General features: G+C 41.6%; 1 protein-coding gene across 4 annotated transcripts in view; it reads left to right on the top strand.

The window, feature by feature from the left end:
- TNRC6B (trinucleotide repeat containing adaptor 6B) overlaps nucleotides 1–26883 on the top strand; it is a 240809-nt gene that overhangs the window by 198224 nt on the left and 15702 nt on the right. For 2 of the 4 annotated variants that reach the window (XM_060166365.1, XM_060166366.1), the window contains 7 exons: nucleotides 1666–1711; nucleotides 3334–3482; nucleotides 4557–4727; nucleotides 9129–9254; nucleotides 21018–21149; nucleotides 21416–21511; nucleotides 21673–21853. In XM_060166365.1, the coding sequence (XP_060022348.1) occupies nucleotides 1666–1711; nucleotides 3334–3482; nucleotides 4557–4727; nucleotides 9129–9254; nucleotides 21018–21149; nucleotides 21416–21511; nucleotides 21673–21853 (901 nt within the window). The remainder of the gene's footprint in view (nucleotides 1–1665; nucleotides 1712–3333; nucleotides 3483–4556; nucleotides 4728–9128; nucleotides 9255–21017; nucleotides 21150–21415; nucleotides 21512–21672; nucleotides 21854–26883) is intronic. The other 2 variants (XM_060166367.1, XM_060166368.1) reach the window with 1 other exon arrangement.

The raw sequence follows: 26883 nt of genomic DNA, 5'->3' as shown, positions 1-26883 counted from the left end.
CACTGCCACATATAGTACAAAAGTACAGATTTAGAAACTGGTTAAGCAGTGTTCCTGATTTGGATTAGACAGTATTTGTTCTCTATTCTTTTTTTCTTAACGAAATACTCCAGTATTTAAAGGGTACAGCTTTTGTATTTTTAGTCCTTGTATCCTTTTCCTTAGGCAGTTAGGGAAGAAAAATCCAAGTACTTAAAATTTATATAATTTTTGCTGAGTACTGTAGCAGTTTTAATATTATAATTTTTAAAAAGACAGCAACTGCAGAATAACTAGGGAAACTATTTGTGATTAATTATATAGGCAGTTCTTATAGAATTTCTAATTTTTTGATCTCTTGGGAACATTATGGGGACACCCTGTCCCTGGTTGCCAAAAGACAAATGACTTGGCTGCACATTTCAAGATCTGATGACTTGACAAGTCACAAGAAGAAGTTGTCATCATTTGGCTGCCGCTCTTGGAATTTGATCCTGAGCCGACTGGAACTTGAGCACAGGGGTTTAATTCTCCAAGCAGCTGTTTAGCTGTTCCTCTGCCCATAGATTTACTGAAGCTAATTTGATGTGAAAATCGAATTTAGGAATATAGACACCAACAGCAATCAAAATTAGTCAGATTTTTGTTTTTAATATTTATTTCTTTATTTGGCTGCACCAGGTCTTAGTTGCGGCTTGCGGAATTTTTAGTTGCGGCATGCGGGCTCTAGTTCCCTGACCAGGGATCGAACCCGGGTCCCCTGCATTGGGGGCGCAGAGTCTTAACCACTGGACCACCTGGGAAGTCCCAAAATTAGTCATATTAAAAATATTACTGGGGGCTTCCCTGGTGGCACAGTGGTTGAGAGTCCGCCTGCTGATGCAGGGGACACGGGTTCGTGCCCCGGTCCGGGAAGATCCCACATGCCGCGGAGCGGCTGGGCCCGTGAGCCATGGCCGCTGAGCCTGCGCGTCCGGAGCCTGTGCTCCGCAACGGGAGAGGCCACAACAGTGAGAGGCCCGCGTACTGCAAAAAAAAAAAAAAAAAAAAAAAAAAGGAAAAAAAAATGTTACTGGGACTTCCCTGTGGGGGAAGGGAAGTGGTTAAGATCCACTGCCAACGCAGGCACACAGGTTCGAGTCCTGGTCTGGGTGCCGCAGAGCAACTAAGCCCATGCGCCACAACTACTGAGCCTGTCTGTGTTCTAGAGCCCACAAGCCACAACTACTGAAGCCCATGTGCCTAGAGCCAGTGCTCCGCAACGAAGAGTAGCCCCCACTTGCCACAACTAGAGAAAGCCCGCGTGCAGCAACAAAGATGCAGTGCAGCCAAAAATAAATAAATAAATAAATATATATATATATATATATATATATATATATATATATATATATATAAAAATGTTACTGTCTTGGGACTTCCCGGGCGGTCCAGTGATTAGGACTTCACGTTTCCACTGCAGGGGACACGGGTTCAATCCCTGGTCAGGGAACTAAGATCCCTCATGCCACACAGCCAAAAAAAAAAGTTACTGTCTTCATTCCAGTTTAAGGTTCATTTCCAAGGACCTTGTATAGTCCTAGTAGTAAAGTAAGGTGTGGCTCACACATGAATAATGCCATTTCTCCTCTGATTCAGATGTTTAATTCAAGCCTTTAATCTTCCTTCACTCTTCTTTATTTTCAGAGTCAAACTGAAGATAATCCAAGTAGCAAAATGGATTTGTCTGTAGGTGTGTATTCCTCCACTAATACGAATGGAATATGTTGTTCATGACACCCTGTTGGGATCCCCTGCTCACTTTGAGTTGGGATGGGTGCAGTTCCTAGACACATATTCCACACTCGCTCTGGGGAAGGCACCGTGCTTGACGTAAATGAGTAGTTTGTGCCACGTATAAAAACTTGAGACTTGGAGGCCACTGGGCAGCTGGGGAGACCGTGTGTTCCACATAAAGGAGTCAGCCTTTGCTCGGCCGTTCGCACTTGTTGTCGTGGACGAGTGTAGGCTCAGCTTTGCCAGGTCCTCCAGTGTTTTCAAGAGAGGCCAGAAATTCAGATATACATTGACATCCTGATTTTTTTTTTTAACGTCTTTATTGGAGTATAGTTGCTTTACAATGGTGTGTTAGTTTCTGCTGTTATAACAGAGTGAATCTGCTATACATATACATATAGCCCCATATCTGCACCCTCTTGCGTCTCCCTCCCACCCTCCCTATCCCACCCCTCTAGGTAGTCACAAAGCACTGAGCTGATCTCCCTGCGCTATGCGGCTGCTTCCCACTAGCTGTCTCTTTTACGTTTGGTAGTGTATATGTGTCCATGCCAGTCTCTCACTTCGTCCCAGCTTACCCTTCCCCCTCCCCCTGTCCTCAAGTCTATTCTCTACATCTGCATCTTTATTCCTGTCCTGGACATCCTGATTTTTAAATAGTGGAAGCTAATCCAGATTTTTAAAAATGCTGTGTGTGGCCAAATAAAATATGTCTGTGGCCCTGCCAGAGTCAGCTCTCAGGTGGCCAGGTCTGTCTGCACTGGGATGTCCCATTATTGACCAACCCCCTCCTCTGCAAGTAGAGCAGATGCAGCATCAGCCCTTCATCTGTGGGACCTTCACAGTGATGCTGTCGCTCACCTGAAGGAACTTAAGAAGAATCAAACCGGGAAGAAAAGGAAACAATCCTAGGAGATAAGGGAAATAACCTCTGATCTGTGATACTCTTAAATATGAGAACAGCTAAAAAATGAGCTTCATGTCACTGTACCATACCAAATTTATAGATATGTGAAAGAAAGTGGGAATAGCCATTGCACCTGGGAAATTACATTGTACCAGTAACATGGCACACCGTCTCCTGCGTTCAGCATGAAGTTCTAAGTTTTAGGGCAACAACCATGCCTCTTTGCTCTTTTTATTCCTCATAATCGTGTTTCACAACCCCAGCTGTTTGTCTAGCAGATGCTAAAATATTAACAAGAGACACATCTTCTCACTGAGGACATTTGAATATATGAGCAAGATATGTTCATCAAACATATCAATACCCGGTCTAAGAATTAGATTAGTTAGAGGTTTTTTTACTAGGTTAGCCCTCAGGCTCTCTTTTCAGTCTTCCATAGAAAACCGGCTACAGCTAATATATGTTGTGGGGTTTGGGGGGGATTGTTTGGTTTTGGTTTGTTTTTAAGGCATCCATATGTGTTCCAGGAAGGACCACCAGCAGCCTGAACCAGTAAAAAGCTCTTCTGGTCTTACACCTGCACCTCAGGGAGCGTAGTGGGACAGGTCACTCTTGGTCATGAGGGAGACATCGATTGTTAACATCCTCACTCCTTCTGTGTTACTTTTCAGGGAGCCTTCCAGATAAAAAATTTGATGTGGACAAGCGAGCAATGAATCTCGGGGATTTTAATGATATCATGAGGAAGGATCGATCTGGGTTCCGTCCACCTAATTCCAAAGACATGGGAACCACAGATAGTGGGCCTTATTTTGAGAAGGTGAGTTGAATCCTTGGTTTAAGATAATAATTCATGAGAACCACTTTGGTTCCCACTTGTCTTTTGATAATTAATTCCAGAAGGAAGCATAGAATTACTGAACTGAATGAGCGAGCAAAGCACAAACGTCACCTACTTTTGAATGGTGACATGAAAATAGCTGTTGTTGGCAGGTGATTAGGCAGCAGCTAGAACCATCTGTCTTTAGAATGTGAGTATTGTGAACAAGGTCTAAGTTTTGGGGAATTTATGAAGTTTGGAGGGGGGAAGTGATCTATTTATAGTGGGGGAAATGCACACTCAAAACACGTAGAAGAAATCCTAGAGGCAAATTTATTCTGAATTCTTTTTTCTGCTGTTGTGCAATTTACAAAAATAAATTTTGGGATCTTGTGCAAATAGTCTGTGTCTCCTAAGGCCTTGCCTTCTAGCTTTGTCGAGATGATCCAAAACTTTCTCCTTTGCTATTTCTAAGAGAGCTCTTTTGTCTTCTTTCTCCATTTCCATAATGATCTGTTTTTAGTTATGATGGTATACTTTTCAAATTCTCAACTACCTGCTTTAAACAAGTCATTTATACCTATCTGTTGGGATTTTTAACATTTCTAATGGGGGAGGTCATTCCTTGATTCAGAATACCAATGTGCAGTGTCCCTGGTCTTCAGAAGGCGGTTAAAACCAGAGTGTTTACATCTGGCACATTTTTGGCACCACAGTGCTGATCCAGACAGCGACGTACCCGCGAGAAGACTCCCGTGGCTTCTGTTTCGGCAGCCACGTAGTTAGAGCAGTCAATACTAGATGCATGAAAATGAAGTGTCTGGCAATGTTTATCTTAGTGCAATGGACAGAATGTGTTAACTAACTTAGGATAAGAATCTATAGGAAAGAGGATGACAGATGGTGTCTGTTGGGCAAAGTATCATGACTATTATCAGATCCAAATTCTATCCTCGTTTACTGCTAATACACTCTAACCTTGTTTATTCCTGGTGTTTCTCTTTTCCCTTCTTGCATTCTGTTGCTTCACTAACCAACACTCACTGTGATTGGCTAACTACTACTACTTTTCAGCTGACTTTGCCTTTCTCCAATCAAGATGGGTGCCTTGGGGATGAGGCTCCCTGCTCTCCCTTCTCCCCTTCTCCCAGCTACAAGCTGTCTCCCTCTGGTTCCACACTACCCAACGTCAGCCTTGGAGCAATCGGCACAGGGCTCAACCCCCAAAACTTCGCTGCTAGACAAGTAAGGAGGCCTCTCAAATTTATAACTGCTTGGCTGTGGCCTCGCCTTGGCCCTGGTCTGCAGTTTATTGCATCATTTGTCTGTCTTGGGAAATTTGTTGATTACTGAATGCACAGAATGATATTAAGTATAGGCTTTAGCTCTTTCAGCCCATAGAACCCATCTCTCTTCATGTTTCTCAACATGGGTTTTATTTTAAATATGTTTCTTTTGTCTTCCCATTTTTGGTCATAAGTTTACGTTTAATAGTTAACTAATGACTGGCTTAGGAAAATGTTAAAGAAGCTTACAGGTACCTTCTATCATCTAATTTAGCATCATATTTGCCATTTTGAACGTTTGATTGAATGGCAAGACTACTTTTGAGGTCTTTTCAATCTAATAAAATTGCTAATTAGAAAGCAGCAGCAAAACTAGTTAGATTAAATATTGGAGGGTTACAGCATCTTAAGAATCCAGTGTCCTTAAGTATCATATTACCCAGAGAAAGGTAACTTACATGTTAGATAATGAACCTTTAAGAAGACCGATGTTGCCCAGCGTTTGATTCAGCCTGGAGCAGCGCCTTTCCTGGGGTTGGATCTGTCAGTCCTCCAAGGAAGGGCTGTGCAGCAGAAACAGGACTGGCAGGGCTGGCCTGATCATGCCGCCTCGCCTTTACAGGCCCAGGTGGACAGAGCAGGCCTCTGTCTGTCACCTTGCAGTAGCTCTGTTGTAGTTTTTGTGGAGAAAACCAGGAATTTGGGGACAATTCCTTTGTGACAGTAGCTCCAGTGATACTTTCCTGGCCTTAGCTCCATGACTACTTACTTGTCCTTCTGCTTTCATCTCTGAATGTCACAGAAGGACATTTAATTATTAGTTGCGTCCATTCTGTTTGCACGTGATGACTTTTCACATAGAAATGAAAGGATGGTATAAAACACCTCTTACGCTATAGTCCTCAAGACGCATATAGATCGTTCGTATGCTTTCTGATTGTTGCCTTAGCACATTTTAAAAATGGACTATATTATATCCATGTGTTCAGATTGCTTAACTCTGGATTGAGAGTTATAGGTAGTTTTTTGTTTTCTTCCTTGATATTTCGCTCTTTTTCCTAATGTTTCCACAGAGGACATGGCTGTGTATTACTTATATAAACAGAGAAGAAACAATTATATCCATTTTGGTGGGGAGGAGGGCTCTTTTGGGTTGAGATATATCAAATATAAGATAGTCTTAATACTCTTGGTTAATGGTGATCATAAGTATTCTTCCAGGATCACCTGATTATCAGATACTTATAGTACATAAACTTTAGTATAAGTGACCAGCCAAACTAGCTGTGCACTGGACTCTAAAAAAAGGTCATTTCTCTTCATTTTTTTGATCTGTGGATTGCTACAAAGTCCATTGTGAACCAAGTTGATTATACATGTTCTATCCAAATATGGTTACAGTTTTTTCACACTATTTTCATGCAGAGTTAACATACTTCATAATTTCAAAATAAAATTTGAGGGTTTTTCCCAAATTACAGAAGATTTCAGTTAGCTTGATAACCTTGTTTTTAATCTATATACCTTTCTAAGTTAAACATTGTAGTTGAGGCAAATATCACCAATAATTATTAGGCTCAGGTCATCATTAAAGCCTCACATACAACAGTGAAGCTTTAGAAATAGCCAGATAAGCCACCATTTATATATATATATGCTTTTGATGCTGGTTTTCCTAATCTCTAAATATAGTTTTTTAAAAAAAGACTGGATTGGGCTTCCCTGGTGGCACAGTGGTTGGGAGTCCGCCTGCTGATGCAGGGAACACGGATTCATGCCGCGGTCTGGGAAGATCCCACATGCCACGGAGCGGCTGGGCCCGTGAGCCATGGCCGCTGAGCCTGCGCGTCCGGAGCCTGTGCTCCGCAATGGGAGAGGCCACAACGGTGAGAGGCCCGCGTACTGCAAAAAAAAAAAAAAAAAAAAAAAGACTGGATTTGTATGATTACCATTAAATACGTTACTGTGCAAAATAGCTACTTCTGAGCCAAGAAGATGACCAACTTGTGATGCCAAAGGTTCCATATTAAAAAATAGAGAAGATGGGAATTCCCTGGTTGGCCTAGTGTTTAGAATTCTGGGCTTTCACTGCCATGGCCCACGTTCCATCCCTGGTCGGGGAACTGAGATCTCACCAGGCACATGCCACAGCCAAAAAATAAAATAGCAAGATTTAACAGTAAATAATGAATAAAAATGATCTAAAGAGGGTTTTATTTTTTTAAAAAAGGTATTTTTTGATAAACTTATGTTGACTTATCTTTGTTATTATCTGTATCAGATATATCCAAGTGTTTGGTATGGCTTTAGAGACACTTGATAATGAAAACCTAAAACCTTTGTTGGGAGTGGGATGGACTCTTTCTCCTAGGAATAGGAAAGTAGGGCTTGATTTTACAAAAACCAAAAAAGGTAAATTCTTTGTAATACCTCTTACCAGAAAGAGAGGTTGAAATTTAAAACGACCCATACAGAGCAGTTTGGAGCCCTACAAAACATAGGTTCTGGCAAGGACTTTAGCTGTCAGAAACCCCACCATCCAAGGGCCATCCATGAATAATTAACATCTAATAACAAGGTCATTACTTTGATAGTAAAGTGTGAGAATGATCTCAGTGGAATAGTCTTAGCAAAATAAATGCTTCCTATTTTCCTGGGAAGAATTAGTAGCTAAGCTCCAGACTACCAGGATCTCAGAAAAGTTAGAACTGAGCCATTTCACCTCAGAATGACAAGTTTGATTAGTAAGACAGGAGAGGCAGAGATATTCGAGTTTCTAGAACTAAAGGTCTTTTCATGTTTAAACAGTCCTTTGGGAGATTTAAAATTCATGGTGGATCTTTGATTTTCTTTTATGAGATGTACACAGATTTTAATTGCCATTTCTACTTTATATTCATAATCATTTTTATTTTCAATACTTTTAAGTTCATTAATTCCCCTGAAGCAGTCCCTTAATCTATTTTGAATCATTAAGCCATCAAAATATCTTTGGTGCTCTAGAACTTAAGGACAAAATTCTTCTTTAAAATTGCCTTAATCCCCACGATTCCAGGGATAGGATGATGGTGGTGACCTCAGCTCAGAGCGCACAGACTTGGTATAAGCAGTGGTGTAGCTGTCTTCACTGACGGTGTTCAGTGGGACGTTTGTTTTCAAGTGTATGAAATTGGTGGGTCATGGATGTTTGCAAATGATGTGCTCATCCTACAGACCAGGGCTTGATTGAGTTTCTGGGAGTACAACGAGGGAAATATTAAGCTGGTGGTGGAAGTACAGGATGGAAGATAACTGTAATATGATTTGATGATGGATCCTATCAAAGAGTTTTCAAGTGTTTTGAGAATGTAGAGGTGGGCTCAGTGAATCTGAATGTGCAATGAGGAATGTTTGGGAGAAGACTTTGTTGATGAGGTTGACCTCTGAGCTGGGCCTTGAAGAGGCCAAGTGAAGATGGTATAGAAAACTATGTCGGGCAGCGTCAAGTATCGAATATGATTTCTTTGCTTCTCTGCTAGAAACAAGTCAGAAAGGAAAGGCCATCATATACAGCCCAGCTTTTTATAGCTCTTTGGTTGGAGCAGTCTAGAACTGCTTCAATGAGTTGATCATCCAGAAATCAGGGAGCTAAGCTTGTTTTTTGCCTAGACTGATAGTCATACATTTGAATGAGAAGTTACAGGTGAGTAATGTTTTGTTTTGGTAGCCCTGGAATGATTTTTCACTTTTTCCCTTTCTTCCTTTTTTATCTCACTCCGTGGTTGATTCACATTTCCTCGTCTAGTAAAGAAGGGACCAAGCAGACCCAGGACAGGGAAGGGTGCTCGGATCTGGAGTAGGATCCTCAGGGAGCTAGGCTTACAGTTGGGTGGCACTGATTTTATGATTGAATCAACCAATTCAGAGAAGTCATATATCATAGTATTGTTTTACAACTGATAGTATTCACAAGGCTGCATTTTTACTCAGTTGCTTTTTAAGGTGCGTCTCAGGTTATATAGTTTGAGAATAAATTCGGTAAACGCAATCTTAAAAAAGAAAGTAGTTAAATAAATGTTATACTGCCTGTACCTTTCAATAACAGCAACAACGAAGTAGTGTTTTTTCTAACATTTGACTAAGTTTAATGCTTTTGGTTTATAGAATGCATCAGACTGCAGGGGTGGTGATGATATGCCCATGATTGGATTTGAATACTTTTCTGATCATTCTGAGATCAGGAACTTTTTTCAGTTGTAAAATTCTGTGATTCCACGGAACACGGGATATGCTTCTTCTGAGGGAGAGAAAACCTGAACTGTTTCTTATTTGTGTTTTCTTATGTTAACAAAAAGCCTCACCGTCGCTGTTCCGTTGACAGGGTGGCAATCATGGTTTGTTTGGAAATAGCACAGCACAATCGAGAGGCGTGCACACCCCCGTGCAGCCACTGAATTCTTCTCCTAATCTCCGGGCGCAAGTGCCTCCCCAGTTCATTTCCCCCCAGGTAAGCAGTTCATGGATCCACAATTCATAAGTAAAAGTCCAGGTGGTTACTAGTTGTCAACTGACTGGTTTTGTGGGCGTAAAAGGAATAACAGTTACCCATCTAAAATGGGAAAAATCCGGATGCCAGGGATCAAGATTTTTAGAACAAAATGGCAGATCTCGTTTGTTTTTTTTTATTGTATCGTGCATACAAAGTAGATGTTTTTACATGAAAAGCATTATGATTATATTCCTTTTAGATCTTCTGTATATTTTCCCAATGCTATATTGATTTTTAAACTGTGTATAATTAAAACTACTGTGTAAATTCCGATGCGTCAACATTCAGAAGTTGGTTGCCCTCAAGGCTTCACAGGGTAATTGCCAGGTTCTGGGTTATTCTGAAAAGTTTTGAGGAGATACATACTAAAACACTGACTGGGTGTGTCAGTGTTCAAGGGGGGCGTTCAAGAACTAATGAAGCGGCAGAGACTTATTCACAGAGCAACTTTGTGTAGGACACAGTCTTTTGGGTACCATGGGAACCCTTTAGGACCCTCTATTAGCAGGAGATTGGACGAGTTGTTCGGGGGTATCGGTGAGAGATTTGTACCAGTCTACCACATGCTGCCTCTCATACACCTTTGTGGGAAACAGGTCTGAGGGGCAAAGTAAAAGCTGATAAGCCCAAGTAAAGATTCAGTGTGTGAATCAAGATCAAGAGCTTTGAGTCTGTCCCATCGTAAAAGAGGGGGTGGGATACTTATTAGATCCAGCCAACAGGTTGTGAAGGGTCAGGTTTTGTTCTTTGTTTTTTGATACATCTTGTAAGACAGAAGCTTAAAATGTTTATTTGAAACCATAATCTATAGATTTCAAATCCTGCTTTGGACGTTGAGTCTGTCCATCTTGGTAGAGGAAGGAATGTTGATCGTGCCCCTGCCCCCATCTTCACGGTCCTGTCTGGAGTCCTCTTAGGTCTCTCTTCTTCCCCTTCCCTTTCTCTTGAGTTCCACTCATCCTTCAAGTCCCAGGTAGACAGAGCTGTTCCTGACTTCCCCAGCCCTTTACAGTGGCAGTGTCTTGCCTTTTGGAGCACTTGCCAACATGCCTTGCCATCAGGCCAACAGCCGTCGATGGTTATCGAACGTCTGCAGTGTTGCAGGTTGTGTGTTGGCAGTGCATGGTTGAAGAAAACACTGCCTCTCCCATCGCTGCCTCCTGGAGTTGTGGCGGTGATGGCAGAGTAGTCGGTAGATAGCGTGCTGCATGGAAAAGCTTAACAGAGTTTGGGGAGCAGGGTGGGACCTCACACTACCAGTGACATTTAAGCTGGGTCTTGAAGAACGAGTCAGAGTTCGCTGGGCACAGCCAGATGAAAGGTGCCTTCCAGGAGGCAGGAGCAGCTTGTGCAGGGGGCAGTAATATCTGGAAGGACACGGCACGTTTGGGGAAATGCGGTTAGTGTGAGTAGTTAGTTTGAGCTTGTGGAAGTGTAGGTATGCTGTCTAGAATGGAATAGGAAGAAGATAGTCAGGAAGTTTGGGACCAGATTTGGAACGGTTTTGTTTGCCTTGCTAAGTAGTTTGGACTTTGTCCTTTGGTCACCATGGTCTGTAACATTATCTTGGCCGCTACTTAAAAACACAGTTTCTGGGTCTTCCTCAATCTACTGAGACACAGAGTCTTGGGTGTTGGGGCCTCACCACCCCCAGGGGATTTTTACATGCTCCCTAGAGTCTGGCTGCTCCTGCTAAAGATAATATAGTGTTAGGCAAGATTTCTCAACTGAGTGGCAGTATAGGAAAATTTAAGTTTTGGAAAAATAACACCATGATATAGACGACATGTTTGAATGACAGAATCACTAGAGCAAAGGAGATCAGTTATGAAGCTAGTGCAGGAGTCCAGATAAGATAGTAGCAGTCAGGGGGACTTCCCTGGTGGCACAGTGGTTAAGACTCCATACTTCCAATGCAGGGGGCCCGGGTTCGATCCCTGGTCAGGGAACTAGATCCCACATGCATACTGCAACTAAGAGTTCACATGCCACAACTAAGGAGCCCACAAGCCACAACTAAGACCTGTCGCAAATAAATGAATGAATGAATGAAACACAGCATGAAAGTTAAAAAAAGATAGTGGCAGTGGGAATTAAGACCTCCTTGTGAAGGTCACTGGTGATCTTTGTGTTGTAGAATACAGTGATCTGTTCCCCAGTTTTTACTCATGTATCAGCATTTGACACAGTGGATCACTCCCTCCTTTTTGAAATAATTCATTTGGCTTTCAGACACCTTCTTCTCCACCTGCCTTTCTTTGTCTTTCTGCTTTACAAGTTCTTCCTCACTTCCCCAGTGTTTAAACATCAGAATACCCCAGCCTCAATATCTGAACCTCTTCTCACCACTTACATCCACTTTTAGGTGATCTCACCCAGTGGAATGACTTTAAAATACTGACAGTTCCAAAACTGTGACTTCACCCCAGGTCTCTCTTCTGAACCCCAAAGACTTCTGGCCATCTTTAGTAGGATGCCTTATAGGCATCTGAAGTGAACACGCCCAAAACAGAACTTCCTGCTTCATCCCACTCTCCCCTCAAAACATCCTCTTCCTCCAAGCACCTGGCAGTCTCATCCTGCAGGTGCTCAGGCCAGAGCTGGTTGTGAGTTCTCACAGCGCACAACCAATCCAGCAACAAATCCTCCCTTCAAAACTTCATCCAGCGTCTGACCATTTCCTACTGTGACCATGGTCTCCTGACTGGTCCCCCCGCTTCATCCCATACTTGCTCCCTCGAGTCTTGTTTTCTGCCCCGAGTTCACACCGATCCTCTAAGACCGCACTGTCCAGTGTAGCCATTAGCCGCATGAGCACTTGAAATGTGACTCGTGGAATGGAAGAACTGAATTTTGGTTTCAATGAATTTAAATAGCCACACCAGATTAGCGCCTACCGTATGGACAGTGCAGATGTGGGACATTTCTGTCATCACAGAAAGTGAAGGTAAATCATGTTACTGCTTTACCGGGACCCCTCTCCTGGCTCCCTCTCTCACTGAGAATACAAAGCCAGCTCTTCACTGTGGTCTTTGGGGCTCTTGGTGACCTCCCTGCCCCCCACACTTGCCGCTCTCCTGTTCGTCCAGACCTCTCCAGCCAGCTGGCCCCAGTACACGGAACATACTCCCAGAATGCTCTTCTCCCAGATTGGCACATGGCTCCGTCTTTATTTCCTTCAGAGCTCTGCTTCAGTCCCACCTTATAGGGAGGCTGTCCCAGGCTGTGTATAGTACACCACCACCACCGTTACTCACCCCCACCCCACCCCCAGGAGGGTAATAAGCTTCACAGCGGCAGGATCTGTGGCTGCTCTGTGGGTTGCTGCATCCTGAACATTGACAACTGTGCAGGGCATGTATTTTAAGTTCAGTAAGTATATGTCAAGTCACAGGAGGATGCATTTCAGAATGATCTAGAAAGTGGAATTGTTAGGAAAGCACAGTGAACTTAGTCTGAGAGACTTAGGGTCTCCAAATCTCTTTATGACCAAAGTATCTGCTCTACTTGGAAAGGAAAAGTACTTGCGTTCTCCTACATTTTTGAAGTGTGTTTATTTAGCAAAACATGGTTAACATAAAAATTCTTTCTTTTGAAAAAATTTATTTATTTATTTTTATTTGGCTGTGCCGGGTCTTTAGTTGCAGCATGCGGGATCTTTGTTGCATATGTGAGCTTTTAGTTGCGGCATGCATGCAGGATCTATCTCCCCCACCAGGGATTGAACCCAGACCCCCTGCACTGGGAGCACGGAGTCTTAATCGCTGGACCACCAGGGAAGTCCCAGAAAAAAATTCTTCCCAAAACTACCCTCCCATCCCACTGGACGCAACGACAAGAATTATTTTTACGTAATCCCCTATCCAGACTTTGTTCGTATACAGGCATGCTTTTCACATAACTGCATTCATGGTCACAGCAGCCTGCTATTTTCATTAACATTGGGTCATAACATTTTCTGGTTACTAATATAGTCTTCAAGTTGATCATTCTTAATGAACAAAGCAAAATGTTCCATCAGGTAGACTTGATGTGATTTCCCTTTCCCAATTATTGGATATTGTTTCTAATTTTTCACTGTCATAAGTAACGCTGTAGAGAAATCCTTTATACATAGATCTTTGCCCACATTATTTCTAAATTTAGTTGCCCAGAATGAAATTTCTGGGTCAAAGCACATGAACATTTAAAATTCTTTTTTTTTCTTTTTTAAATACATTCCCCAGACCTTCTTTTATTTTATTTTTATAAATTTATTTATTGGCTGCGTTGGGTTTTTGTTGCTGTGCGTGGACTTTCTCTAGTTGCGGTGAGCGGGGGCTACTCTTTGTTGCCATGCATGGGCTTCTCATTGCGGTGGCTTCTCTTGTTGCGGAGCACGGGCTCTAGGCACGCAGGCTTCAGTAGTTGTGGCACACAGGCTCAGTAGTTGTGGCACACAGGATCATTAGTTGTGGCTCGCGGGCTCTAGAGCGCAGGCTCAGTAGTTGTGGTGCACAGGCTTAGTTGCTCCGCGGCATGTGGGATCTTCCTGGACCAGGGCTCAAATCTGTGTGCCCTGCATTGGCAGGTGATTCTTAACCACTGCACCACCAGGGAAATCCCTGAACATTTAAAATTCTTAACGAGTGACTTCCCTGGTGGTACAGTGATTGAGAATCAGCCTGCCAATGCAGGGGACACGAGTTCGAGTACTGGTCCGGGAAGATCCCACATGCCGCGGAGCAACTAAGCCCGTGTGCCACCACTACTGAGCCCATGTGCCTAGAGCTCGTGCTCCGCCACAAGAGAAGCCACTGCATTGAGAAGCTCATGAACCTCAATGAAGAGTAGCCCCCACTCGCCGCAACTAGAAAAAGCCCGTGCACAGCAATGAAGACCCAATGCAGCCCAAAATAAACAAATAAATTTATAAAATTCTTGATGAATATTACCAAATTTTACATCCATTTTAACCACTTTTTAGGGACAGTCAGTAATGTAAACATAGGAAGAAGATATTGAAACTCATCTTTAAGATTTGTTACAAATGTTCCATACCATGGTTTTTTTCTACCTTGCCTTTTTCTTCCTGTTACTCAAATGTTCAGAAAGTAACATATTCTAGAAGTGTTTGTCTTGCTTTTATTTTTATTTATTTTTTAATAAAGAGACTTCTTTTTTTTTTTACTTTTATTTATTTTTGGCTGCATTGGGTCTTCATTGCTGCTCACAGGCTTTCTCTAGTTGCGGCGAGCAGGGGCTTCTCTTCGTTGTGGTGTGCGGGCTTCTCATTGCAGTGGCTTCTCCTGTTGTGGAGCACGGGCTCTAGGCGCACAGGCTTCAGTAGTTGTGGTGCACAGGCTTAGTTGCTGTGCAGCATGTGGATCTTCCCGGACCAGGGATCAAACCCATGTCCCCTGCATTGGCAGGAGGATTCTTATCCACTGCGCCACCAGGGAAGTCTGTCTTGCTTTTAAATTGCTGTCATTTTGCACTTGTAACGCTTCATTAAATGCCATATTCACTCCCAACTAGAGCTTCACTTTCTCCAGCCCAGCTGGAGATTGAAAGGATTTTAAGCCAGAATAATTAATTCCCTGCCATGGGAATGTGCAAGCCTGCACTTTAATTACTCTGCAACCCAGGTATGAATAGTCATTTGCCAGGAGCCCAGTGAAGCATCTGTCTGGTCCTTTGTATTCACTGGAGGAGGACAGTACATGTGAATCTGAAGAAGGGAGAAGTTGAGGGCTTCCCTGGTGGTGCAGTGGTTGGGAGTCTGCCTGTTGATGCAGGGGACATGGGTTCGAGCCCTGATCTGGGAGGGTCCCACGTGCTGCAGAGCAACTGGGCCCGTGAGCCACAACTACTGAGCCTGCGCGTCTGGAGCCTGTGCTCCGCAACGAGAGAGGCCAAGATAGTGAGAGGCCTGCGCACCGCGGTGAAGAGTGGCCCCCACTTGCCACAACTGGAGAAAGCCCTCGCACAGAAACGAAGACCCAACACAGCCAAAAAAATAAATAAATAAATAGACAAGCCAATAAAAAAAATTTTTTTTGAAATAAATTTTAAAAAAAAGAAGAGAGAAGTTGAGCAGTGCTAGATAGGAAGTCCTCAAAGTACAACCTTGATAGTGTTTATAACTGTCAATTTATAGAACATATGAGATGCTGACATTTAAATTAAAGAATAAAAATACATTGTGTTAGCATTTCTTTAAGGTCTTTCTGTATCTGTCTATCTGTAAATAATATGTTTCATGTTCCCTTTTTTGAACTTTAAGTAATGAAATCTTACAGTGTGTAGCCTTCTCTGACTTTTTTTACTTGATAATGCTTGTAAGATTTTCCCATGTTGATTTAGGCAGTTGTGGTTCATACTGTATTCTACTATATGAATATACCATCCTTAATTTACCTTTTCTACCCTACTATCGATAGACATTTGGGTTGTTTCCAGATTTTTGCTATTATGAGCAGTGCTGCTGTGAATATTCCTCTATTTGTCTCCTCGGATGAATTTCTCTAGGGTACTGCTGGGTCATGGGCATGTTTTACTTTGAATGGTGGTTTCTTTAGCTAGTTTTGAGTAGTAGGAATAGTAAGGAAGGTGGTGGGATCATGGGCTCGTGGCAAGGGGTAGCATACATTCTCAAGACTGAAGAGAAACGGTAATCAGGAGACGAGCTGATTTGTCCAGTAGGTCTTTTAAAACTGAAAGAGGGGGCTTCCCTGGTGGCACAGTGGTTAAGAATCCGCCTGCCAATGCAGCGGACACAGGTTCAAGCCCTGGCCGGGGAAGATCCCACATGCCGCGGAGCAACTAAGCCTGTGCGCCACAACTACTGAGCCTGAGCTCTAGAGCCCACAAGCCACAACTACTGAACCCACGTGCCACAACTACTGAAGCCTCCTGCGCCCCTAGAGCCCGTGCTCTGCAACAAGAGAAGCCATGACAATAAGAAGCCCGCGCACCGCAACGAAGAGTAGCCCCCGCCCGCCGCAGCTAGAGAAAGCCCACGCATAGCAACAAAGACCCAACACAGCCAAAAATAAATAAATAAATAAATTTATTTTTAAAAACTGAAAGAGGGCTTCCCTGGTGGCACAGTGATTAAGAATCCGCCTGCCAATGCAGGGGACTCGGGTTCGAGCCCTGGTCCGGGAACATCCCGCATGCCGCAGAGCAACTAAGCCCATGCGCCACAACTACTGAGCCTGCGCTCTAGAGCCCACGAGCCACAACTACTGAAGCCTGTGAGCCACAACTCCTGAAGCCCGCACGCCTAGAGCCCGTGCTCCGCAACAAGAGAAGCCACTGCAATGAGAAGCCACGCACAGCAACGAAGACCCAATGCAGCCAAAAATAAATAAATAAGTTAAATTAAAAAAAAAAATAAAACTGAAAGAAGGGAGGAGAAATGACAGTTCAGACAATGGCTCTTTATTTTGGAGGCCAGTAGGTTGGGAAAGAAAATAAGCAAAGGAGATTTCCCATGAATCATAGATGAAAGCTTTGGAAAGGAAGTCAGAAACACGCTGATCAGTACAGACAGCCTGGAGCGGCACTGTCCAGTAGAAATGTAACACAAGCCACATAATGGGATTTAAAGTTTTTAGTAGCCCCATTTAAAAGATAAAAAGAAACTGGTAAAGTTAATTTAATAATATATATTCTTTAAACCAATATATATAAATTATTATCATTTCAACCTTTACTCCGTGTTTTTAAATTATATTAAAATTTTTACTTTCCTTTTTTTAATACCAAGTCTTTGAAATCTGGTGTGTATTTTACACTTAAAACACATCTCGGGACTTCCCTGGCAGTCCAGTGGTTGGGACTCCACGCTTCCACTGCAGGAGGGCATGGGTTCGATCCCTGGCTGGGGAACTAAGATCCTGCATGCCACGTGCTGCGGCCAAAAAAAAAAAAAACAACCCACATCTCCACTTAGGTTAGCCATGTTTCAGCTTCTCAGTAGCCACATGAGGCTAGTAGTTAACATACCAAATGGCACAGGCCTGCAAACAGAGTTATTGTATTCGTTTCTTTTCTAGAAACTGCCACAGCGAATGACCACAAACTGGGTAGCTTAAAACAACAGACATTTATTCTCTTACAAGTTCTGGAGGCTAGACATCTGATAGCAAGGTGTCATCAGGGTTGGTTCCTACTGCAGGCTCCAGAGGAGCGTCTGCTCCGTGCCTCTCTCCTAGTTTCTGGGGCTGCTGGCAGGGCTTGGTGTTCCTTGACATGTAAATGCGTCACTCCCATCGCCACGTCCACATTCACGTGGCATTCTTCCCTGTGTGTCTCTGGACTTTCTCTTCATCTAAGGACACCAGTCATTGGATTAGGGACCACTGTAATCCATTATGTCCTCATCTGAAACTTGATTATGTCTACAAAGATCCTACTTTTGAATAAGGTCACATTTCTGAGATCACAGTTGGGCATGAATTTGGGGGGTGGGGGACACAGTTCAACCTGGTATGGTTGCTAAACCAAATGAATTTAAGATTCACACTGTGAAGGTAAGAAATACGATTTCATGAGTCACTGAGGTATGGTCTAAGACTCTGGTTTAGAATATGGTGTGATAGCGTAGGATATATCTCCACTCGTAGCCTCCTTCCCTGTCCCCGACCGCTCCCACCCCCCACCAAACAAAAAAAAGAAAAAAACCTTTTAATACAGTGAGGTTAGAACCATTATATCAGAGACAATAAGTTAAGCCACACTGGTGGCCATTTGGGTGAACTCAAAGGAGAGATGAAGAAGAATTATTATTTGAGATGAGTTGTGGAAAGTGTGTCCCTCAAGCTGGCCATAAAACTCGTGCAGCAGTAAAGTGCACAGTAATGGTGTGCCTGCTTTGAGGTCCTGTCTGCTAGGGGTCTGTTAAAATAGAAAATCAAATAAGGTGGGGTTTTGTTTTGTTTCGTTTTTTTAAGTCAGTTTATCTTTTTTTTTTAATTAAAGTATAGTTGATTTACAATGTTGTGTTAGTTTCAGGTGTACAGCAAAGTGGTTCGGTTATATATATCTATATATATCTGTTCTTTTTCAGATTCTTTTCCATTATAGGTTATTACAAGATATTGAATATAGTTCCCCATGCTATAAAGTAGGTCCTTGTTGTTTATCTGTTTTTTATATAGTAGCGTCAAACAAGTTTTTTAATTGGTTGGCAACACTCAGCATCTCGTAGAGAGTAGAGAGGAAGCAGCTGGGAAAACTATTACTTTAAATCAAAATACTTTCCAAAATGAGAGAATTGATAGTTTAAATGCAAGTGCCTGAGATCTTGGAAGAAAATGAGTTGGTGAGCCAAGTATAGGAAACTTGAACTTAGATGTTTTTAGACTAGAAAGTGTCAAAGAAAAGATAGGCAGATATTCTTGAGAATGTAGCAGAGACGATGACTCAAAAGTATTAGGAAGCTGAAGAATTTAACTTTGACTGTGATGCTAAAGAAAGGTAACATAGGAAGACCCCATGGCCTTCTGATGAAAGCTTTCTGATGACTCACGTTTTATAGGGTCATTTTTAAAAGATGGAAAGTAAGGGTATGCAAGCAAGGGTGAATGTGTGAGAGTCATGAGATTAAAACACAAAATAAGTTGAGGCTTGTAGAAAGTGTCTTAGAGCTTGGTTTGGTGCAATGTGGTGACTGGGAAAGGAATCGTAGCTTTGGACTCTTCATATAATGCTGACTGATTAAGTGGAAAGAAAATTTTTACTGCTTTTGTCTTCTCTGTTAAGAATAAGGGTGTTCAACCGAAAGGGTTTAAGATGCATTAAATCCTACAGCAGAGAAAGAATTTGTGGAAAGAATTGCAGAGCCCTGACTGTGATCTTTGAAGAATGCTTGGGGTCTTCAAGGAGGAGGGTTTAATAATGACAACCCCTCTTTCCTGCCCAAATCCTGAATTTTTAAGACAAAAAGAGGAAGGCTTCCAGGGGCCTAAACGTCCCCTTTACTACCGAGAAAGCTGATACTGGAGAATATGAGCTTCCTAATACTGAATTCCAAACTTACCCCCTAGTAACTGGAATAGGGCAGTCCTCCCTGTGGGCTTGCTGCCAGGATGTAAGGGAAAGAGGCCCAGAGTGTTATGATAAAGGTGGATGCCCCTCTGTGTGGAGCCTCAGGTCAGCAGTGGGAAAGAAGCACCCCTCCGCTACGATGAAGTAAGGAGAATGGGGGAATTTTTTTTTTTTTTCTAATTTTGAAAGAACAAGGAAAGTGGCTTAAAGACTGATGAACTTGGTGCCAATTCCAAGCAAGATTCTAGAAAAGATTATCAAAAACATGGTTTCTGAGCACCTGTACTAGGAATCGAGAATCGTAGTTTGCTAACATATTTGAACTTAACTTGTTTTCTTCACTGATTGGTAAAAAAATTTTGGATTATAGGAACGATGAAGTTGTTGTACCTCTATTTTGACAAGTCATTAGACAAGCTGTCTAAAACAGTGTTGATTAGAAATGAATGACTATTCCGGTTTCAGGTTGGAAGGACGTTTTTAGTGGCACTTGACTAAATTTATCTTCAGCTCTGTCAAGTTCAACATTCCTGTCAGTCACCAGATGGGGAAACTCAAACTGGGAATAAGTGAAATAATAGGTAGAAAATAACTTGGTGGGGTGACTGTTAGTAAGTTAAAATATGAGAGGTTCATTCATCTAATAGGTGTTTATCGACCATCTGCTATGTGCCATGCATATAAAGATAAATGTAAAGTCCTAAGGATCAAAACATAATAAAATTTTTAAACCCAGCTGCTCAAAAATTACATGGGGGAGTAAAACGCCCCATGTAATTTTAATCTGATGCCCCATCTACAATTTTAATATTGTAGATTTTAATTGACAGTAGGATTAATGTGTGAGTTAGGAGTTAATGATAGTTGAGATTGTAGGAACTGTTAAAAGCATGGCTTTTAGAAGAATAGTTAGTGATGGCCAGGTCTACCCAGTATTAGACAACGTTGGGAAATGGCTTTTCTGTCCTGGGCTCTGCGTTGAGAAATTGAATGAGATACAGGTGAGAGAACTGATCATATGTAGCCTGGAGATGAGATGCAGGGGAGCTGTAATCATTGTCTGGACATCTGAAGAACCATCCTGTGAAATAATATGAACATGTACGGAGTGCATTTCTAAGCATTTGACACGGACTAACTCGTAAAATCCTCAAACAACCGTTTTGGAGATAAGGAAAGTGAGGCTTAGAAAGGTTTAGTAAGTCACTTGCTCTGAGTCCTATACCTTAGAAAAGGCAGGTCCGCATGGTCTGCCTCTAGAACTAGGCTTCTGACCACAATGCTATTTAGCACTCATGGAAGAGGGAGTAAGTTTGTTCTCCATGGCACTCACTGATTCAGTGGGTTCCGTGGATGTTTTTATAGCACATTTCCAGTAATAACTTCTCAGACAAAAGTTGTATTATCATTAATTTTTTTCTTGATATTTTCTAGATTGTAAAATTCATAATTTTTGTGTAGAAAAATTTGGAAGTCTAAAAAGAATTAAAAAGCTCCTGTAATTTCACCACTCAAAGACAACCATTGTTAACACTTTGGTGTATTTCTCCCAATCGTTCAATATTTTTCAAAAATATTTTTCAAGGAAAAAATTGGCAGTGCTTGCTTTAGCTCTAATAAGATTCATTTCACGGAAAGATAAAAATTTTATTTTGATAAATTCTGAAAGTTCCTTCTTTTGGCTAGGTTTCTGCCTCAATGCTCAAGCAGTTTCCCAACAGTGGCCTGAATCCAGGTCTTTTCAATGTGGGGCCCCAGTTATCTCCTCAACAAATTGCCATGCTGAGCCAGCTTCCACAGATTCCCCAGTTTCAGTTGGTAAGTAGCAGATTTTCCTCCTATAGCTAAAAAGGTTACTTGCTTTTTTTTCTTTTTTTTTTTTTCTCTTTAGCTTTTATTTGCTTCATTTCATGCAAACTGTTGAGTGTGCTTAAGGGTTGATATATCAGCTCAACTGCAGGTAAATGTGACCCGTAGACTGGGAACTCGGTGGTGCTTCCTTTACGGGCACTTGATTCATTCAGTTTTCCCAGTAAGTCTGTCTTAAGGAAACTTGCGTCCTCTCTTTCTCCCCTGCTTTGTAGGCGTGTCAGCTGCTCCTGCAGCAGCAGCAACAGCAGCAGTTGTTACAGAACCAGAGGAAGCTTTCTCAAGCCGTGCGTCAGCAGCAGGAGCAGCAGGTACGTGGCACTGGAAGGGTCCCCCTGGTGCTCCACGGGAGGAATGCGTCTCTGCTTAACCTCTTCGATGGCAAACATGACTCAAATGCCGCCTTTCCCCGTGAGGTTCAGGGTGTTGGCTTCTCACGTGTCCGTTTTCCCTTGCGCCTGCTCGCCTCCAGCTGGCTCGAATGGTGAGCGCCCTGCAGCAGCAGCAGCAGCAGCAGAGGCAGCCCAGCATGAAACATTCGCCGTCTCATCCCGTTGGGCCCAAGCCGCATCTGGACAACATGGTCCCCAACGCTCTAAATGTGGGGCTCCCAGACCTTCAAACCAAAGGGCCAATACCTGGATATGGTTCTGGTAAGCTGTGAAGTAATGAAAACTGCCTGTTGAAAAATACCTGCCAGTCATGTTCTCAGCCTGGGGGTTGGACCTACATTACGCTGTTTTCACAACAGTTGTGCAGGGTAGGTGAATATTTGTATCCCTCTCTTTCAGGTGAGATATCTGAGTTATTGATATCCTAGAGTCTCAGTGGTTTCCTGAAGCTCACCACACAGTAAATAACAGAGACAGGCCTCCACCTTCTCTGGGTCCAAAGCAGTCTTTTATTACTTGTGAGTGGCAATCAGCTCTCCTACCACCAGGAATTTTTTCGAGCCAGTTAAATGTTTGTACCTGCTGTGACTGCTACACACGTCTGAGGTTATAATCTAATAAATTAGATTTGAGGCGTTCAGCTCTCCAGATAAAATTACCTTCTCTTGAAAAAATGGGGAACTGATATTAAAATTATAAGGCAAACTGATAAAATTCTTCTGATATTAGTATCTCATCTGATTTAAATAGAATTAGCACAAGTAAAGTTATACCTTTGACATTCATCAAGAATTTGTTGGCAGGCAAATCGTAGCTCTTTCAGAACTGGGGAACATGTTGTAAGCAGAGTCCAATCAGTGAGGCAGCAGTGATTTAAAAATAAAATTTAAAAGGTACCACACCCCACAGCGTTTTTCTTCTCAGACTGACAACATTTAGATTTTCTTTCAGTAAAGACCATACTGTTCTCTGCAAACTCAAAAACAAGAGTTTGGGGAGACTTGAAATCCATACTCCCAGGTGACAAAGTGACCCTGGACAAATGGCCCTGCTCTCTGTGCTCTGTGAGGTGCCCACTGCCCCCTGGGGAGGCCACATCCAGAGAAGAGCAGAGAGTTCAAGGACTCCTTGATCCTGGATAGTTGTAAGGGAATTAATTTACAGATCCTCAAGTTCTACCAACTGTACTTAAAAATGATTGCCTGAGAACTGACTTTTGAATTCAAAATAAACTTTCTTCCATAAGACATAAAAGAAGGGCAGATTCTCCACCATCCCATATCCTATTAGAGCATGCTTCTCTGAGGTTCCAGGCAAGGAGGAAGCCTCCCTTGATGACCAATGATGGTGCCATTACCCCTGGGTTTCCAGTCTTCACCTTCTGAATCGTGTCTTCTGTTACAGATGAAGCTTGACATAGAGCCTGGGTGTGTTGGTGTGTGTTCAGTTGTTCTGAATTTAGACACTGTACATGATAGTGAAGTGGGGCAACTGTGCTTCTTTTATATCCACTTTAGTCAAAGGGTGCGTAGTTCTTGAAAAGGAATCCAGTCGTATAAAGCAAAGAGAGCATCTGGAGGCCACAAGTGGCTTTTCCACTTGTTTTAAGAACACAGTTCTTTTCAGGCCTTCTCAGTACTCGTCCTGAGGGTATGTCTTAGTTGAAAAGAAAAGCACCTTTGAGCAGCTTGAGCAGTATAGTTTAGTGAGACTGACTCTTTGAAACAGACATTTTCACAGCGAACCAGGTAAAGCCTGTGGATGAACTTTTATGTGATTTCCTTTAGACTGGGTATGCACTGGTCAATTAGTTGTTAAAAACCTAAAATCATGATGTATTTATTTCAGTGACAGTCTTTATAACATCTTTACTATCTGCTGCCCCCTATTAAAAAGTAAAATTATGTGTTGGCTACAAATCTGTTAATTTTTAGCAGTGTATACCTCTCTTACTTATTAAATATATAGAAAAATTTTATCATGATGTCTTATTAGATTAATCGTGTTGTTTGTGATTATTATACTTAACTATTCCTAATGACTAAAGGATCAGAGTTCAGTATATATACATATGTACATTTACTGAAGAAATTTCATGGGTTGTTTTTTTTTAAAATCATATTCCTGTTTCATAAGTAACTTAAAAAGTTAGTTCTGCATTATAATCCAAATTAAGGAGGAAGAACATAGACTTATTTATATCTGCTCACTTATTAAACAATGGATAAATTAATTTTATTAGGTCTTTATATTAATTGTGATCTGACCACTTATAATCTGCCTTACAAGATGCATTTTGCAGTTTATTTCACAGTTACAATTCTCCTTAATTCATATTACCACATTTCTTGGAATTGAAAAATTGGGACTGAAAACAAGTCTGATTTGGCTGACTATTTTGAATAAATTGAATCTATAGCTGTAAGATTTTGATGGAAATATAGTTAAAGCATTTACACAGGTTAAAATTTTTTCAAAAAAGATTATATGGCAAAGCTGTAATAAAATGAATGAATATACATGAGTATAAATGGTGCTGAGTATAGCAAACTAAAAAAAAAAAAATACCTGTAGGTTAAAGACTAGCAAGAATAATTAAGTTTCTTAATAAATATTGATAAAGCCTCTACTGGTATATTTTCTCAGAATTAAAAAGTTGAATGACTTTCATGACTGCTTAACGGGTTACCCTTAGCTATTTTTGTTTCTGTTTTTTTTTAATATTTATTTTTTTGTCTGCTTTGGGTGTTCATTGTGGAGCACGGGCTTCCCTCTAGTTGCAGCGTGGAGGCTTCTCTCTAGTTGTGGCATGAGGGTTTTCTCTTCTCTAGTTGTGGCGCGTGGGCTCCAGGGCTCGTGAGCTCTGTAGTTTGCAGCACGCAGGCTCTCTAGTTGAGGTGCGCGAGCTCAGTAGTTGTGGCACGCAGGCTTAGTTGCCCCGCGGCATGTGGGATCTTAGTTCCCTAACCAGGGATCAAATCCGCATCCCCTGCATTGGAAGGCGGATTCTTTACCACTGGACCACCAGGGAAATCCCCCTAGCTGATTGTTTTTGTAAAGTAGATGGTTTCTAATTTTCTGCTTTTAGCAAAATGGAAAACATACCTAATTGAATTGTCATGTGATAATGACCTGTCTAAAAATTAGTATTTATACTAAATATATACTAAATACTAAAAGTAGTTTTAGTATTTGTTTTATTGAGCGGGTGGGGGGGAGGAAATATACCTAAAAAGGAATGTAAAATAACTGATGTAATTACAAGACTCCTCCTTTTCCCATCGCCTTATTTGTGTAAGATATCTTAGTGCTTTATCAAGACTACAAAAAATTTTTAAATAGGAATAGTGTGAACTAAATCTCATTCTAGTATTAAGTCATAGTCACTCACAAATATCTGAACTAATGGAGAAGCAAAGTCACTCATCAGGAAGGGCATGTCAAATAAAATTTTATGTTTAAAATTTATCAAAATGTGTAATATTTCTGTGTATGGTATATCCAGTGAAAAGTAGAGTTATGAATAGTAGAGATTATTAAAATAGCAGAAGAATAACTATATCTTTCCTGGTATTATGGTGTGTCAATATCACATGTGCATGTGGACATGGATTAGAACAGTTGTATTAAAGGGGCAACTGTGGATGATTTGTTTCTTTTATAATTTATTCTTTATTATAATTATTATTTTTTTAACATCTTTATTGGAGTATAATTGCTTTACAATGGTGTGTTAGTTTCTGCTTTATAACAAAGTGAATCAGCTATACATACACATATATCCCCATATCTCCTCCCTATCCCACCCCTCTAGAGGGTCACAAAGCACCGAGCCGATCTCCCTGTGCTATGCGGCCGCTTCCCACTAGCTAGCTGTTTTACATTTGGTAGTGTGTATGTGTCCATGCCCCTCTCTCACTTTGTCCCAGCTTACCCTTCCCCCTCCCCGTGTCCTCAAGTCCATTCTCTACCTCTGCGTCTTTATTCCTGTCCTGCCCCTAGGTTCATCAGAAACTTTTTTTTTTAGATTCCATATATATGTGTTAGCATACGGTATTTGTTTTTCTCTTTCTGACTTACTTCACTCTGTATGACAGACTCTAGGTCCCTCCACCTCACTACAAATAACTCAGTTTCGTTTCTTTTTATGGGTGAGTAATATTTCATTTTATATATGTGCCACATCTTCTTTATCCATTTATAATTACTATAAAACCCCAGGAACTTGTTTTTTAATCTGCAACCAAAGTAATAGTGGAAAATATAGAACTACGGCAAAGAGAGTGAAGGAGTGATCAATTAAGGACAAGTTAATTTGAGAGAGTGTCCTTAAGGAGGTAAGCCCTGAGACAAGTGGTAGTGATGAATAGACAACGAATTAGAGTGTGTGGCAAAGAAAGTAATTCTGGCAAGGACAGATAAGGTAGCCAAGAGCTTGTATTTGTAAGAATGATAAGGGAGGTAAAAGGAATGTACTGGTGAAATGAGGCCCTGGAAAGGCAAGGGGCATGTCTTATCTCTGATTGTACCTTAGCTCCTAACACAGAGCCTGGCACAAATTAGGCTCTCCATAAATATTCATTGGACTGAACTAAATGACTTGTTTGATTAGAATTTCTGTCGGGGAACTGGAGAATTACTGGAGGCTACTTGATGGACTGAGGAAGTTTGGTTTGATGAAATAGCAAGGACAGTCAAGTCAGTGTTTTCCTGGGTTTGGAGGTGTGATAGCTCATGAGCAGCCCCAGAGGTCACGAGTGGAGTGCCCTCTGCCTTCTGTTAATGCAGCCTCTAGAGCACAGAACTCCTTTCATCCAGATTTGTTGAGCACATTCTATTCTAACGTCAGGCCAGTCACTATGTGACATCGAAGAAAGATACAGTTACATACAACCTTGCACTGATTTTCCTCTCATAGTTTTGGGTTTGTAGATTGGACCTTTCAAGGCACTTATCTCCTGTGTTTTTTTGGGTTTTTTGTTTCTTTGCCCTCTTCAGTTTTTTTTCCTTACTACACTTTATTGCTTAGTTAACGGTGCTGCCATATCGTGTTGGCATTTAATCCACAAGTTTCTAATGAGAAAGATGCCCACTTTACCTAAGGTTTAGGGGGAACTGCTCAAACTCTTTTCTCTCCTAAGATTTATAACTCTTACTAATTTTTTACATTTTATGTGTCACAGAAGAACTCTAAGCAGCTGAAATTAAATAACTTTAATTCATTGTGAGTTTTAAATTTTAGAGCAACTTTAAATAAAATTAATATATAAAGGAATGGTTTCTTACCTTAC

This window comes from Lagenorhynchus albirostris, chromosome 11 (genome assembly GCF_949774975.1).
Source record: "Lagenorhynchus albirostris chromosome 11, mLagAlb1.1, whole genome shotgun sequence".
Taxonomy (NCBI): domain Eukaryota; kingdom Metazoa; phylum Chordata; class Mammalia; order Artiodactyla; family Delphinidae; genus Lagenorhynchus; species Lagenorhynchus albirostris.
The sequence above is the reverse complement of the archived record's forward strand: the minus strand, read 5'-3'. Positions and strand labels throughout refer to the sequence as shown.